The sequence below is a fragment of the Lasioglossum baleicum genome, chromosome 5 (genome assembly GCF_051020765.1).
Source record: "Lasioglossum baleicum chromosome 5, iyLasBale1, whole genome shotgun sequence".
Classification (NCBI taxonomy): Eukaryota; Metazoa; Arthropoda; class Insecta; order Hymenoptera; family Halictidae; genus Lasioglossum; species Lasioglossum baleicum.
Window position 1 is genome coordinate 14843288 of NC_134933.1, and position 15695 is coordinate 14858982.

General features: G+C 32.4%; 4 protein-coding genes across 4 annotated transcripts; 3 read left to right on the forward strand and 1 right to left on the reverse strand.

The window, feature by feature from the left end:
• Positions 1–807: 807 nt before the first annotated feature.
• Positions 808–5371, forward strand: LOC143208897 (uncharacterized). The gene is made up of 7 exons (XM_076423831.1): positions 808–1148; positions 1221–1346; positions 1472–1569; positions 1682–1853; positions 2008–2261; positions 2323–2863; positions 3197–5371. Exons 1-7 carry the CDS (start codon positions 1085–1087, stop codon positions 3637–3639), a joined length of 1698 nt encoding a protein of 565 aa, XP_076279946.1. The 5' UTR covers positions 808–1084; the 3' UTR covers positions 3640–5371.
• On the forward strand, positions 5144–11528 carry LOC143208900 (uncharacterized). The gene is made up of 6 exons (XM_076423837.1): positions 5144–5380; positions 5888–5934; positions 7953–8523; positions 8787–8953; positions 9276–9834; positions 10112–11528. Exons 1-6 carry the CDS (start codon positions 5341–5343, stop codon positions 10225–10227), a joined length of 1500 nt encoding a protein of 499 aa, XP_076279952.1. The 5' UTR covers positions 5144–5340; the 3' UTR covers positions 10228–11528.
• A 120-nt stretch (positions 11529–11648) lies between these two features.
• Positions 11649–14625, forward strand: LOC143208905 (intraflagellar transport protein 22 homolog). Its single transcript, XM_076423850.1, has 4 exons — positions 11649–11760; positions 11876–12045; positions 12120–12319; positions 12417–14625. The coding sequence occupies exons 1-4, from the start codon at positions 11722–11724 to the stop codon at positions 12584–12586; spliced, it is 579 nt and encodes a 192-aa protein (XP_076279965.1). The 5' UTR covers positions 11649–11721; the 3' UTR covers positions 12587–14625.
• Positions 12087–15535, reverse strand: Ppat-dpck (Bifunctional Phosphopantetheine adenylyltransferase - Dephospho-CoA kinase). Its single transcript, XM_076423836.1, has 5 exons — positions 14806–15535; positions 14387–14730; positions 13974–14228; positions 13708–13890; positions 12087–13641 (listed from the first exon to the last, which is right to left on the reverse strand). Exons 1-5 carry the CDS (start codon positions 15392–15394, stop codon positions 13438–13440), a joined length of 1575 nt encoding a protein of 524 aa, XP_076279951.1. The 5' UTR covers positions 15395–15535; the 3' UTR covers positions 12087–13437.
• Positions 15536–15695: the final 160 nt, after the last annotated feature.

Below are 15695 nucleotides of genomic sequence, written 5' to 3' on the forward strand. Positions count from 1 at the left end.
CAGATTTTGAGCGGATTTTTCGAGTCAATTTTACAGTGCATTCTCGTAAGAATTTTCGAACGTTTCAGAACTCACAAGATAGAGGATAGCATTTCATCTCATGCCGTCGTAACAATATTATTATATCTATTAAAAAAATAAAAGGTAGGGGAGGCGCGGAAAGAAATTTTTCGGGGAGGCGTAGTAGCATCAAGCATGAAGGTTGGAAACCGCTGTAGTAGAAGTTAGGTTTAAAAAGAGTGGCAAAGGCAAGTAATTTGAAGAATAAAAAAATATTCTGAGGGTCACAGAATGTTGAAGGAAGCTACCTGCATCGACTAGTAGTGGCAAAATGCTCAAACCGGTAGACAAAATTGCCCACAGTCAATATTTCTTTCCGGGTAAATTTCTGAAAATCGGTCAAATCGGATTGAACTAAAATTTTGCACATAGGTTCATTTTGCATTAAAAATATGTTTCTCAAAGGGATTTTTGACGACTCGAAAAAAAAATTTCCTATCGTTTTAGTGTCATTTTCTATCTTACCGACAAAACATGGTGTTCTCTTACGCCCTCTAGGATATATTCTGGCTGGAGTAAGAAACAGAAGGCCATCGACGTGATCTTGTCGGTGCAGAAGGCTACTGAGGAGATTCTCATCGGTGAGAAGCGTCACTGAACCATTGCATGCAGTCTGTGACTGATTTCTAGTTCTCTAGTACGATATATAGTGGATTCTACTTTTCTACTAGAGAGTCTCTGTCTGTCTCTGTCAGTCTCTGTCAGTCTTTGTGGTCCCTAGGGATCGTGTTTCAGTGTTTATTTGTTATTTTATTAAATATTAATTTTTATACGATTTTGTAATTTAACGAATAATTCTTCACTGTTCTTCACGTTCAAATTCAGGAAATTTCCTCTCTGTTGAAAGGTGTATCGAATATTTCACCTATGAACACATTCTGACTTATAAGTTCACCAACTATGTGGTAAAAATTAATGACGAATCTGTAGTTGTAATGAATGTAAATAATGGATAGTGAAATACAAAATTTGTGAAAGAATAATATAAAACTATAGTGCAGCAAGTGTTATTAATTACGAAAAAATGGGTCGTCGTTCAATCAACACCACGAAAAGTGGGAAATACATGAATCCCACAGATCAAGCACGTTAGTAAATAACATAACCTAACAGTTTACTTCTCTTTAAACAATCGCTAATTAATTATTATGTATTTACAGGAAAAGAAGCACGTAAGAAGGAATTAAAAAAGAATAAAAAACAAAGACAGCTGGTACGAGCTGCTGTTTTAAAAGGCAAAGATCCTGCTCAAATCATTGAAGAAATGGAAAAGATAGATCAAATGGGTTAGTATAAGCTGTAGGTGCTTTTTACATAATTATTATAGACATCCATTCTCCACAATTTTTTTAATGGACAACTTTGTATAAAATTCTGTTAATAATTCTTATCTTGAATGCTTTATTTGTAGAGTATAATGTTATGCAGCCTCCTCCACTTAATGAAAAAGTTTTGAAAGATAAAAGGAAAAAGCTGAAGGAGACTCTAGATCGTGTATTGAAAATGTATGTAAGTACTATTAAAATAATATGTATTAATTTCCTTCAAAAGTTATTGGTAAGATTGAATTCAAAATCAAAAGTTTTCTAAAAGATATAATAGATATACATTTTTTTGTTAGGCAAAGGACGATCAAGAGAAATGGGCTGAGTTGAAAGAGCAATTAATACAGTACGAACGTAGAAGAATAGATTTAGTTTCTTATTTTGAAGCTGTGCGTCATGCACAACAAGTACAAGTCGACGAAATTCCTTTACCTTCGGCTGGCAACGATATATCCCGAATGTACCCTGGTATATTTAAATGTTTATGTCTTAATTTATAACAAATTTTACTATCTGTATTACAATAGTATTATCTGTTCTCACTGTTAAGGCTTTTGATGATGAAGAACTATGATACCAAGCTGTGAAAGCCTGAAATCTCTGAATAGTAATATTTTTTCAGGTTCTTTAACGTCGCAAATACCTTTGCCAGACATGCCACAGCCACCAGCTCATATGTACCCCCCTCATCCACATTATTTACCTCAACATCATCCTCTCATGAACATACCAATACCACCAAGTATTCTAAAAAAAACAAGTGCATACGCAACATCCCCGTCTATACCAATGTTAGCTCCTAATAAAGAACCGCCAGGTGTTCCACCGTTCCCACCTCCAGATTTATCTAGCGACGAAGAGGATGTACCTGACAAGGTAAATACTTCAGAAGTTTCTCTTATTATTATCGTATAATAAACGTGTAATTTTAACATAGGGTAAAGAACCGTTGCAAAAGTCCAGGACAATCCGATTTGCAGACGATAAAGAAGACAAGCAAGAATCGGACAATAAAGAGAAAGAAACAGATAAAGAGAAAGAAAAGGAAAGAGACATGTCGAAGGTGAAACCAACGACTTTACAGCAGAAGATGTTGGCTATGGCGGGTCAAGATATCGATCAATTTATGCGTGAAATGGAAGTCGTCCATAAAAAACGGGAAACCGAAAGAGCTCAGGACTTGAATGCTCGATTATCTTTGCTCGAAGCGGAGAATGAATCTAATTCAAAATCTAATAACAAATCTAGCAATAATAAAATAGAAGAAGAAGATCTTGAACCTCCGGGAGCATCGGATCACTCTTCTAATCATAATCAACACACATCTTCGCATTCCCATTCTCAACATACTCAACCTCATACCATGCCTCCTATGGGAATGCCACCTCATCCTTTAATGTATAGACCACCGCCGCCGCCTCTGCATTTAAGAATGCCTCCACCTCCACCACCTCGTATCGGACTCAGGTTACCTCCTGGTAAGGACATTATACTAGGATGTTGCATATGGAATGTACAATTTTTAACAGTAACGTTAAACAAACGCAACTATTTTCTGAAAAAATTTGTCGATGAATTTCAAGTTTCTTGAATGTATGTACATTCTTCTTCTTCAAGATTGCGATCTGTATATAATAATATATATAATAAGCCTGCAGACTGTAATAGTATTTCTTGATCAAAATGCTTTGTAACATTTGCATTCTAAGATCGCACATTTCATATGCAGCAACCTTATACGTGTTACACTTAAGTCTCATTGTTACACGAACAAAAGAAAATGCATTTTAATCGTTAAATTTGATATTTAGGTCCCCCACCGGGAATGCCGAGGATGCTGAGACCTGGTCCACCGAGTATGCCTAGAATGCCTCCACCACAAATGCAAATGCCAAACCTATCGAATATGACGAATATAGGAAATCCTCAAATGCAGACACAATCGGGAACTGGATCACAACCCAAAACACCTAATGTTCTTTCTGCGGCGCCACAATTGATTAACAGGAAAGACAAAGACGGGAAAAGCACCACAACCATCGAAGCGAAGCCACAAATTCGAAATTTGGCTGCCGATGTTACACGATTTTTACCTACTTCTCTTCGAGTGAAAAGAGACGATAAGAAAAAGCCAAGTACTTTGTCTAGACTCGCAGAAAGAATACCGGAAACGCAACCATTGCGAACGACGCAACCTAAGACTAAAGACGACGCATACATGCAGTTTATGCAAGAAATGGAAGGATTGCTTTAAATTTATATTGCAGTGTACTACAAGTTTATTAAGATAGAAAATGATTAAATCTTGTAAAATATGTTATTACTATTACTGCAATGATAAAGTAATTAATATAAATTCCTTGACTCACACAAAGTCCTATAATTTGATGAACTTCTATGTTTCTATTCACTTACAGGGTGATAATAAAAAGGTCCGATACTGATAGGACTCTCATAGTACCCACCGAGAGGAGTAGAAAGTGTCTAATTAACATAGGTCTTAAAAGCAATCTTCATCCTATAAAATCAACTTTTATTTTTCATTAGCATTATTTTGCTTCCGACACAGAGAAGTTGGAAGTATTAGTTCAAGATTGTAAACACAAGTCGTAGTACAAATCTTCAGTCACGTCTATGAAGTGTATACTATACATTTAATGTGTTACGAAGAGAACCAGTTATGATATAGAACAGTAATGCATAACAAAAGTTAATTTCACAGGGAAAGGATTGCTTTTAGGACCTATATTGATTAGACATTTTTTTACTCTTCGCGTGAATACTATAAGGCCTATAAGTATCGAACCTTTTTTTTATCACCCTTTATACACCCATACAAAATATATGCAATTTACTATTTACTACAAATATTAACATTGTACTTATTAGTTAGCGATTTTTACAATCGTAAATCAAAAATTATAATTATGTAAAAATACTTTTATTTTAATAATATATTCTTAAGATATCAAAAAGATTAGAGTCTAATGAAAATTATAACAAATTATTTTTATCCCTAATTTGTACAAACTCATTGAATATTGTCAAAATTTCGTTCACAGAAATACAAATTTCGTGTGAATTATCATTCATTGCGCAATTTTGAACAGGAAAGAACTGTTCTTTAGGAGCAAAATAAAATTTTTATCCTTTGTACGAATTTATTGAACGTTGTCAAAATTTCATTCACAGAAGTATTTCGTGTGAATCATTATTAGTTGAGTAAAAATTCTCTCTGGTTGAGCAATTTATTAGAGGGAGGAACGGAGGAACTCTCCTCTAGGGACAAAATAAATCCTTGCCATTCCTTGCATCGATGTGCAAGGATGTCTTTTCGAATGGAGGAACGAGGAAGAGACAATTTCTACAATTTGGACAGCAATAAACAACTTTGAGTGATCTTCAAACACAAACATATTTAGATTGATGAATTTGTTATGGAACAAACTTGACTAAATAAAAACATACAGTTCCAATTTAAAAAAACCAACGGTTACCCCGAGATTTTGAAATTAAAAAAGAAACTGATAGCCATCACAAAATGTCCATCTTGAAACAGAAAAATTTCCTTCAAAACCCTTTTTCCAATAACTAATGTATAATTTAGAAGATGATTGGGTTATTTTTTTCTATAATAGTCCTATTTCTCCCTCCATTCTACGTAACTCAATGATTGAAGCATGCGCAGAATGAATAAAATGGCGGAACTTCCACTTCCGACAACAGTAAACAACGTCATTTCCTTCTTCTCTGTAACGCGACTGTAATTCATTCCCCTTTACGTGACCAGTGGGAATCACACTGTATAAAACCCTAAATTGTGCCTGTATTTCTCGTGAAGTAGTTGAATTTTATGTCTCAGAATTGAGTATAGTAAAAATACGCATTTCATTTATACGTAGTGTTTTGCTCTGAATCGTATCCAAAGTGATTTGAATTAAAAGTTAAATTCAATATGTATACGAGAAGCAGACAAAGCCAAGGCTACTCTAACGGTAAGTCTTTAGAAATCTGTAAATAGAGAATTACATATCTTATAGAAATTTTGATGTAATTGAGATATGCTATAAATACGCGAATTCTTTTAATAGAAAAAAATCAATATTCTATACACCGGCTTTTCGGGAATGGCGTCTCTGATCGGATATTACTTCGATGATCATTATTACACAATTTATCTTTTACGCCTTAATTTTGCACAAAATTTTGAAGACCCAAAATGATGTTACATAAGTATTAGAAACATCGTGCTTGGGATAATGTTTATATATATTCCATATAAAAAGAATACGTACGCGTATAATATGTATACAATGTATGCATACACACAGTTTTCATATATATCTGTAAATATAAACAGATACAGTACGCATTTATAGTAAAGTTCCAGTGTACTACTGGAGTACATGTAGTTACATCAAATTCTTTAACTTGAACACAAATATTGATTTCGATTACAATGTTGCATGGAATGTAATAATTTCCTAAAATTATGTTTACAGCGAGAAACCAAAATAATCCAGCATTGAACTACCAAGGTCAAAATGCAGTAAGTTTCGTTACTTTTATTATAATATAGGTATAGTAGTATCTTGCATAAATTTAGGAAATACTTGTACAAATAATTGTGGCTTTATACAAATGGTTACCTTAGATTAACATATAATTTTAGACAGAAAAAATTCAATCCAAATACGTATAGTAATTTTCATGTTCCACATAAAAAATCTGTTGTATATGATTTCAATTTGTGCATTGAGAAATTACAAGAAATGGTAAATATTTATATAAAAGTAAATGTTGTCTCTTACATTTTTACATAGTAAAGACTAAGTTAGTTTTGTTTTATACAAGAAGATTCATTGAAAACTAAATGGAGATTTCATTTGTTCCATTATGATACTTTAAAACACAAGTTTTACCTTCTTTAATTAATTCTTCTATTTGAACATTAAATATTTTATATTTTCGTAATCCAATGAAAAGTAGGTAACATTAATTTTAAGACAGTTTCTAATATAATGAGTATATTCTTCTATAGCATAAAATGTACATGTATTTAATAGATATGTATACGAACAAAGAATTTCAGTATACAAGTGCAAATAGTGGAAGCATTTTTTGATAATATTCTGGTACGTATACCAAACTATATCAAAGTTTCTTTCCACGCTAAAATATCATTTGGTATGTATACCAGAAATCTATTACAAAGTGTTTCATACACATAAGCATATGTATATTCATTAAGATGATAATATTAATGATATATTACTTTTGGTATACAAGTTAAGTACAAATATATGTAGTATCTCTGAAAATAGCTAGAATTAAATTATTGAAACAACAAAAAAAAATGATTCTGAATCGATTTTAAAGGTATTGTCTATTCTCATTTTTGATATTACCTTTGTTCATCTAAAAAAACGAGAAACAAATATAGTAAAAAGAAAATACAGGACTTTAGGGAGTATCCATAAAAAATAGAGAAGTTATTTATTCTGAACCAAGTCGAGAGTATCATCTTTTCAAATAAGAATTAATTTTTCCTTATTGTCTACTTTATTTTAATAATAAATATTTTCGATGATTTGTTTATGACCAAATAACAAAATTATGAAAGTTCGTTATACTTTCATTTGTAAATTCTATCAATATAAAAAGTTCAGGTCGTTATTTTTTATATTCCTCGCGATCGATCTGTGTAGTTGTTTCCAATATTTCAGCCATTTGCATGTACTAATTAGTGGTCCCTACTTTCCCCTCCCCTGCAATGCAGGAACTAGTAGCTATACAACAATACCGAGGAGGTCTATTCAGCCAGGGACTAGTTCGTCAGTTACCCACATAGCATAGCCTGCTAAAGGCCATATTTTTGATAATGTACTGAACTGATGTTTAAACAATGTAACTTACCTATTGGCTTACAAGGCATATGAGTACATAAGTTTTCAAGGTATACACACACATATTCAGAAGGATAAAGTCTCTTGTTCCTTACAATATTCATTATTTGTTTCAATGCAGCTATATCTTCCTAGTTTTCATGGGGATATATGAATTGTTTTGATACAATGTATAGTTAACATTACTTCACATATTTACATGTATATATCTTTTTATTATTTAACACTTCATCTACCGACAGTTATGTAACAGTTCTTAAAAATCAATGGCATAGTATAGAGGACTGTTTAATAACAGTAATAATTTGATTCATATGGCAACAAATTGTTTTGGGTAAAGTAATCTAACAATTTCACTTTAGAGTACTGTTTAAAAGGAAATTATTAAGCTTCTTTCAGACATAACACAATCATTGAAGAGCCTATTATTTCTACGATTGCAAAGTCATAGGGGTAATAGGGTTCAGGTAGCTAAAGTGTTAAAACATTTCATAAACGCGGCTCAGTTATAAATGAAAAAATATTGGCCACAAAAGTATTGGTATGAGTTATGGGGGTAGCATTAGATTGCTTCCGAGTACACATACGATGCTAGACCTTGGTGGGATAGCACAACCGTAGAGGTTCCTTGTGTAGCGGCGACCCACCCTCTTTTTTACAGTTTAACCAAGGAGGCTTCCAAGGTTCACAACCCTCTCCTAATCAGCAAAGCAATTATAAGCAAGGAAATACACAAAATGTACCACCATTTAAACAACAACCGCAACAGCAGCAGATTGCATCGAGGAATTTACAACAAGGAAAATCACCGCAACAACAGCAACAACCGCAACCACAGCAGCAGCAGCAGATTAAACCGCCACAGCAACCAAATCCATCTCAATTACAATCCCAACCTCAACCTGTTCCACAACCTCAACCTCCACCTCAACAACAATCACAGACTCAACCTCAAGTGCAACTACAACCTTCAGCCCAACCTCAGCGATTAAAGCCAATTCTAAAACAGACATCTCATACACAACAACAACCTACACCAGCTGTGCAAAGTAATCCTGCTCCAACTTCTCAACCACCAATTCCTGTTACTACACCTTTATCAAACAATTCCAATCCTACACCACCAGCGACAATCAATATTCCTGATGTGAAGAATGATGATCAAGTGCCTGAGAATACCGATGTTGATATGCAAGAACAACAACCGAGATGGAGACGCAAAGTACCTGGATGTAAGTATTCTTGATTGTTGGAGAAGTGTATTATCGATCAAAATGTAATTACAACATATTAATTGATAAAAGAATTCGTTACAATGATGACAAATCACTGCGCAAATTTGAAAATTTCAATTGCCAAGTGCTCCAATATATTATTGTTGAGCTATTGCATTTTTAATAACACTTGTGAACACTTTATTTTCTGATATTTCTGGGAAAGAAAATCAGTATATAATTTTGAAATTTTACATGCTAAACCAATTTTATGCGTTCAGTTAGGGTAAACAAAAGACTCAAGCGACTTCGTTTGAATCAACGTTTAAGGAAAACATTGCAACCGAAGAATGCAATTATGGTACTGAATGAAATGAAAGCTGGAGTACAGTTTACATTCCCTGAAACCCAAGGAATGCCAAACTCTCTTTATCTCGTTCACGCGGAGGTATTTCAAATAATGTATTCTCATTAGAGATGTGCGAGAACCGAAAATGTCTCAAAAATTTTCGGATTCCCGAGCATATTCGGGTTCTCGAATGTATCGAGATTCTCAACAAATGTTCAGCATTATTCTCAAAAGTATTCGGGATCCCCGAGAAAATATTCGAGAACCATAATATTCTTGGGAATCCCGAAATTTTCTAAAATTTGACTCATCTCTACCATCGGGTATCGACATTTTCGGATATTCGCATATCTCCAATTCTCATGCATCTACAAAAGTACTATGAATAGTTTGAAATTTAATTCATCATTATTAATAACAGCTTGATGGAAAAACCTATGTTGGACAAGGCTTATCCAAGCCGCTCGCACGACAAAATGCTGCTGAAAATGCACTGAAAGCTTTGTTACTTGAAAAAATGACAGCTGCATCTTTGAAGGCACGTATTGATGCAGAATCAGATGGTCTGTTAAATCAATCAACAGACTCATCAATTGTATCAAAGGATGATAATAGTGAAGAAGGTCCAACACCTATGGATACTAATGTAGACGAGACCGACGAAATTCCATGGAGTTCTTTGGCTAGTTTTGCTTTGTACAAACTGTTCCTTGAGTGGCATAATCAAGGTACATCAGTCCCAGTTTCAAGACCTGGACTGCCATCGCCTGTGAAGGGAGTTAAGAAGGAAATAGCCCATGTTCCAAAAGCTCCAGTTCAAAAAGAACTCCCACCGAATGCCACAAATATACACCCTGTAATGCTGTTAAACCAAATGAGACCAGGTTTAACTTATGTGGAACTCAATCGTGTTGGTAATCCACCTAACACAATGTTTACACTTGCTGTAGAAATTGATGGTGTTGAATACACAGGAACAGGTAACATATTGCATATTTGCCATTCATAACTAGACTGATGTTTTTTATGCATTTATAACATGTGCAAATTTCTAAAATATTGATAGGAAATTTTTTAATAAAATCTAAAAAAATTTCTTCTATAATTTTCATAAAATTAAATATAAAGTAGGAATTTGCATAAAGATCCGAAGTCTATTTATAATAGTATTTAAAATATATTTACACATAAATAACAAACCTATATATTTTATAATTTTAACTATTCTCTTACTAAAGCTACATGTATATATTACAGCAAAAAACAAAAAAGATGCCAAGAAAATAGCTGCAAAATCAGCACTCTTGGCCTTGTACTCTTTGAACTACCCAGATGAAAATACGTCAGTTCTTCAAGATCATCCAATGGCTTAAGGCTTAAAGCTTTTAAATGAGAATGACTTAATTTTTAATTTTATGACTTCAATTTATATATTTGTGTGAACTGCATATTGCAGACGAGATTCTAAAACTTGAATAACCTGCAATAATAATATAAGATTTTTTCAATTTATATTTATAAATACATATATCGAATTCGTGTACACGTACATATATGAAAATATGTATGATATTCAACTGTCTATAACATTAAGAAATATTTAAAGAGTATTATTTCTTATAAACTGAATCAATGTTTAAATAGATACTACTGTAGTTAATTTAAAAATCCTTTCTATGATAAGTAACTGTTTTTGATTAAATACAGCATGTTTCATATAGGGTGGTACATAATTCAGTCGTAGTATTTGAACTGGTTTTGATAGTGCACTAAAAATGTTTCAAATCAAAATTCAATAAATAAGACACATGAAAAAGAGAATATATTGCAGTACTTTTTATTATTAGAAAAGATAAGACATGCGTGAAACCAAAATCATTTTTATTTTTTAATCGAAGGCCAACTTTTGCTTGAAATATTTTTATTAGACTAATAAGGTCAGTTCAAATATCATAGACCACCCTGTACAACCTTCTAATTTGAAACTATTACAAAATGACATTTTATCGACGATTATTATCCTATGAATTAGGGAATTGCAACTTCCTATGTATCATGATTGTTGTTTTAATGTATGTGAATTATTGTATGTAACAATTATATATTTATACCACTTAGGTGAATATAATTGTAAGTAGATTCAACTATTGATACAAATACAGTAAAGCCTTGATCTAATCAAAACCCTCGGGTCTGTGCTGTTTCTTAGATCCTGTGGTTCTACTTTTTTTTTACCCCGTCGACCGCGCCGAACGTAGAAAAGGCAAGCGCGTGTAAACACTGACCGCGCGGCCGAAGGCGCAATACGTCATTTTAATTAGAATATACCGCACATAAGTTCATAAAAAAAGTATGAAAAATAAAGTTTTGTAATTGGAGTAGTAATAGTTCATACCAATATGCCCGACCCGTATCGGATTACACGGCATGTTTGCACTTTACACTGTTCGTAGAACCTGTAAAATTCCGTTTTCTTAGATCAAGGCTTTACAGTATTATCATTGTGTTGAAATCAGTAAAATATACATCTTCAAAAAGATTCACCATGTTTAGCTAGTTTACTTCTGTAGATAGTATATTACTGGTCCCATTTGCAATTTAAACATTTCCGTTTCAATGTTGTACTGATATTGAAATCTTATTGTAGCCCAATAAATCAGTCTATAAAAACAAGTATTGTAGTGAATTTTTATTCGATCATAAATGTTAGTTTGTATCAATTTTGACCGTCATTATTATTATTATTATATATATATATATGTTTTGTCACATATATGTACATGCGCGTACAAGAGTATAGGATTGGTTACTATGACAACAATTCTCAAAACATTCAAGTTTGTGTTGAACTGTAATACGCTACAAATATGCAACCATTAAAAATAGTAGTTATAGGGCCTGTTAAGGTAACGTTTAATTAAAAAATGATATCACTTTGAACAATTTTTTATATATCGATATAAAAGCGTAAAATTAAATTCTAATAAGTTTTACAAATTAATAAAGATATATATGTTTTAGAGTGGTAAGACAACGATAGCCAATTTTCTTGCTGATGCCACTGAAATACCTTATGATTATCATCCTACACAAGGTGTTCGAATATTAGAATTCGAAGTACAAAATATAAATGTGAATAACAAATATATTACAAAAGATATTGAATTGTGGGATTGTAGTGGAGATCACAAGTATTCCGAAATATTTTATTTTAATAATTATTTCATTTACAATGTTTCATACCAAATGTACAAAAATATTTTAGATTTGAGAACTGTTGGCCAGCTATAAAAAAACATTTACATGGTGTTATATTGATGTACAGCGAAAAATCAAATGAATGCTTGAAACAGATTCAAGAATTTTACGATTATTTTGTTAATCAAACAAAATTAGGTCCAGACAAATGTGTTATATTCTGTTATGATCCTGAGAAGAAAAATCCAGAAATATCAAAAATTATTTGTAAGTATATATAAATATTCACTTATTATTATATTTTACTAACTTTTGGTCGTCTGTAATTTAGAAAAATGACATTCTTATTTTATTGTAAATATAGCTTCTACATTTGTGAAAGTATCTCATGTGAAATGTAATGTAGACAGTGGTGGAAATAAACTTAAAGCTGACTTTTCTTCGTTTATAAGTACAATAGTTACTAAAATGTACAATTACGAAGACGAAGAAATGAGAAATATGTTAAATGAAAATATACTATTTGCAAAATAATATTTTTATTTTAATTTTACTATTTCTTTACATACCCAAAATATTACCTATGGCAATTATAAATTTCTTATTAATAACAAATGCATATATACATTATACACAGTATATAAAATCATATGTTTATTAAATGTTGTAATATGCAGTAAAGTCAATCTAAGAAAAACCTTCAAGTCCGTGATGGTTCTTAGATTCTGTGTGGTTCAGAAGGCGCACTACATACCGTCAATTAAACCATTTATATTTGTACTGTCAATATATATATATACAGGGTGGTAAAAAAACATTCAATATTTATATGGTATATAGAACACACTATGTGCTGAGTAAAAAAGCCTTAGTAAACATAGGTCAAAAGGTCAACCGTTTCTGAGATATGAACATTTTGTTTGCTAGCATTATGATCAACTTGCTTCCATCGCATGCAATGCTTACTTATTCAAGTGCCAACAGTAGATTTCATCCGGAATCAGTCAGTTGTGTATAAATGGAAGGAAGACATGTGAAAAATCTTCTGTAAATATCAAAAGGCCAGTAGTAAATGAATCATGACGTTAGCAAACAATAATGTTTATATCTCAGAAACGGTTGACCTTTCGTTTATGTTCACTAAGGCTTTTTTACTCAGCACAGTGTGTTCTATATGCCATATAAATATTGAATGTCTTCTTTTAACACACCCTGTATAATTGTTCTACATGGAAAACTAATTTTATATTTGTTTAACAAATATACTAAAAACAATTACTTCGGTCATATTTACCCCAGGTTGATAAAAATATCTTATAAATTTATTCAAATGCAATTTACGCCTAATTTACAATCCGTTCAGACAACATGTTTCTTTTGTTGTATTAACTTTTCTTTTGGATTGTTAGGAAATTCGTCAATTCATTCCACGCTTTTTGCACTTGATCTTGGGTTATATCAGGATTCCATAAACTACATATGACAACATTAGCTTCTTTAACTTGTTCCACGTTACTAGGTTGAACTTGAATACGTAATTTTGCATTAGTTTCGGTTAATCTATCTCTGTCCATCACTCGTCTTACAGCCTGTAAATAGTCAATTTCAATACAAAAAATTGAATATGAAATATTCAATCAAGAAGCACTACTGACCTCTTCCGGAGGGATAATACACATCCAAATTTCATGGCAATGATTTTGCCACTTGGCTTGAATTAATACCGCTGCTTCCATGACAATTATATCAAACCCTTTCGCATAAAGATCACTTATCTTTTTCTTTGCTTCATCTAAAATTATGGGCCAAACTATTTTATTCAATTTGTCTAACTGTGTCTGGAAATAAATTTATGTTCTCAAACATAAATTTGAACATAGTAACAAGATAGCCAAGAATATATTAATTTATGTAAACCTACTTTGTCATTAAATACTATGTTGCCAAGTACTTTTCTATTAATAAATCCATCTGATCCTAGAATTGTCGGACCAAAAGTTTTAATTACAGTATTGAAACATTGACTTCCAGGTAAATAAAGTTCATGCGCTAGTTTGTCACAATTTACAAGGCCTGCCCCTAATTCTTCCAATTTCTGAGCTACCGTTGACTTTCCACTTGCTATTCCACCAACTAAACCAATAATGTAAGGTTTCAGTGGTTTGTTTCCCATTTTCTAAAAGAACAATGGAATTAAAATTTCTTTCAATAGTAATACGTTTAATAGATTCCTTATAGTAAAAATGAAATAAATATGCTATGATACATGATTGCTTTAGAAATTTGTATAAGTCACAAACGCATAAGATTCGCAATCTAAGGGTCAATACATACAGGAGGTTGAAGTCTGGTTCCTAATAATCGTATTCTGTTATTGCTGGAACTGATTTTAGATTCTTCGTGTTCCCTATGGTCGTTGTCCTTTAACAGCTGCACAACATAAATATCTAATTTACTTAGATCTCTTTGCATACGTAATTCATTGACTTTATTCGCACCACGCTTTGTTTCTTCGCTCACTACTATTAATTCAAATGTTGGATCATCCTTAGTTGGACCGTACATATCGTTTATTTCAACTACATCATATACTAACGTTGAATCTACGTCTTCTAAGAAGTCTTTAACACCAGTTATCCTTTTTGAACATGGTTCTATCAACTCCCATAATAATTTTCCTATAGAAAGTGTTACATTGTTATGAACGAATTACCAAAGATTTTCATTTTAATAACATTGTATAGAATTCTTACCATGTAACATATTCGCACTGGTCACTCCGACTGTGAGTTTTTCTGTGCAATGCAATACAGCTTCACTTAGAAATATCTTATGACCATGATGTATTCGATCAAATGTACCGCCGAGTACCACATTCTTGTAAGTTTTTCCATCCTCTACGCATGCCTTTGCATCCGTGTTCTCAAGTTTCTGATCATCGTTCCAGCTGATAAAGTTGCAACTCATAGAAGCATTGGCTAGACAGTCCTGTATAAATGTATCAGCTTCATTTTTACTATAGTTGTGATCAAAAATTACTACTTCCACAGGCTTCTTGGTATTTATCATCGATAAATTCGAGTTCTTCATACTATTCAGTAAAACTCGAATGTCTAGCAGCGAGGATATCGTAGACGTGTCAATGTAAATATTAGAAATAGTTCGAGCATAATGTGTTAGTTGCTGTGGAGAATTCGTAATTGCATATTTTCCCGATTTAAAAATGTTCTTTTCTGGAAAATATTGTATGTACAAAGTTTTTAATACGTGCTTTTCAATAATTGGCAATAATTTCTTTACTTTTGATGGATTCGTCAGAACTAATAAACCGGTGTTTGCCATTGTATAGTAGATGCTACAATATACTTAGAACCTATGACTTTTAGAATTGACAATTCTGACACCTTTACCGGGGACAGTCCGAATAACCCAGCAGATAAAGGTTATGTGACGTTGTTGCAAGGTTAACTTTTTCCGCCTGTATGTGCTGTATATATATGGATTTAAATAGATGCTACAGAGAGCATATATGTATACTCTCTGATACCAGTAAGTAGATATACATATGTATGTAAGTAAGTATATGTCTTCTGTTTATGTTAATATTGATAAGGATTGTGGGAGCACACGAGCAGGAGAATGA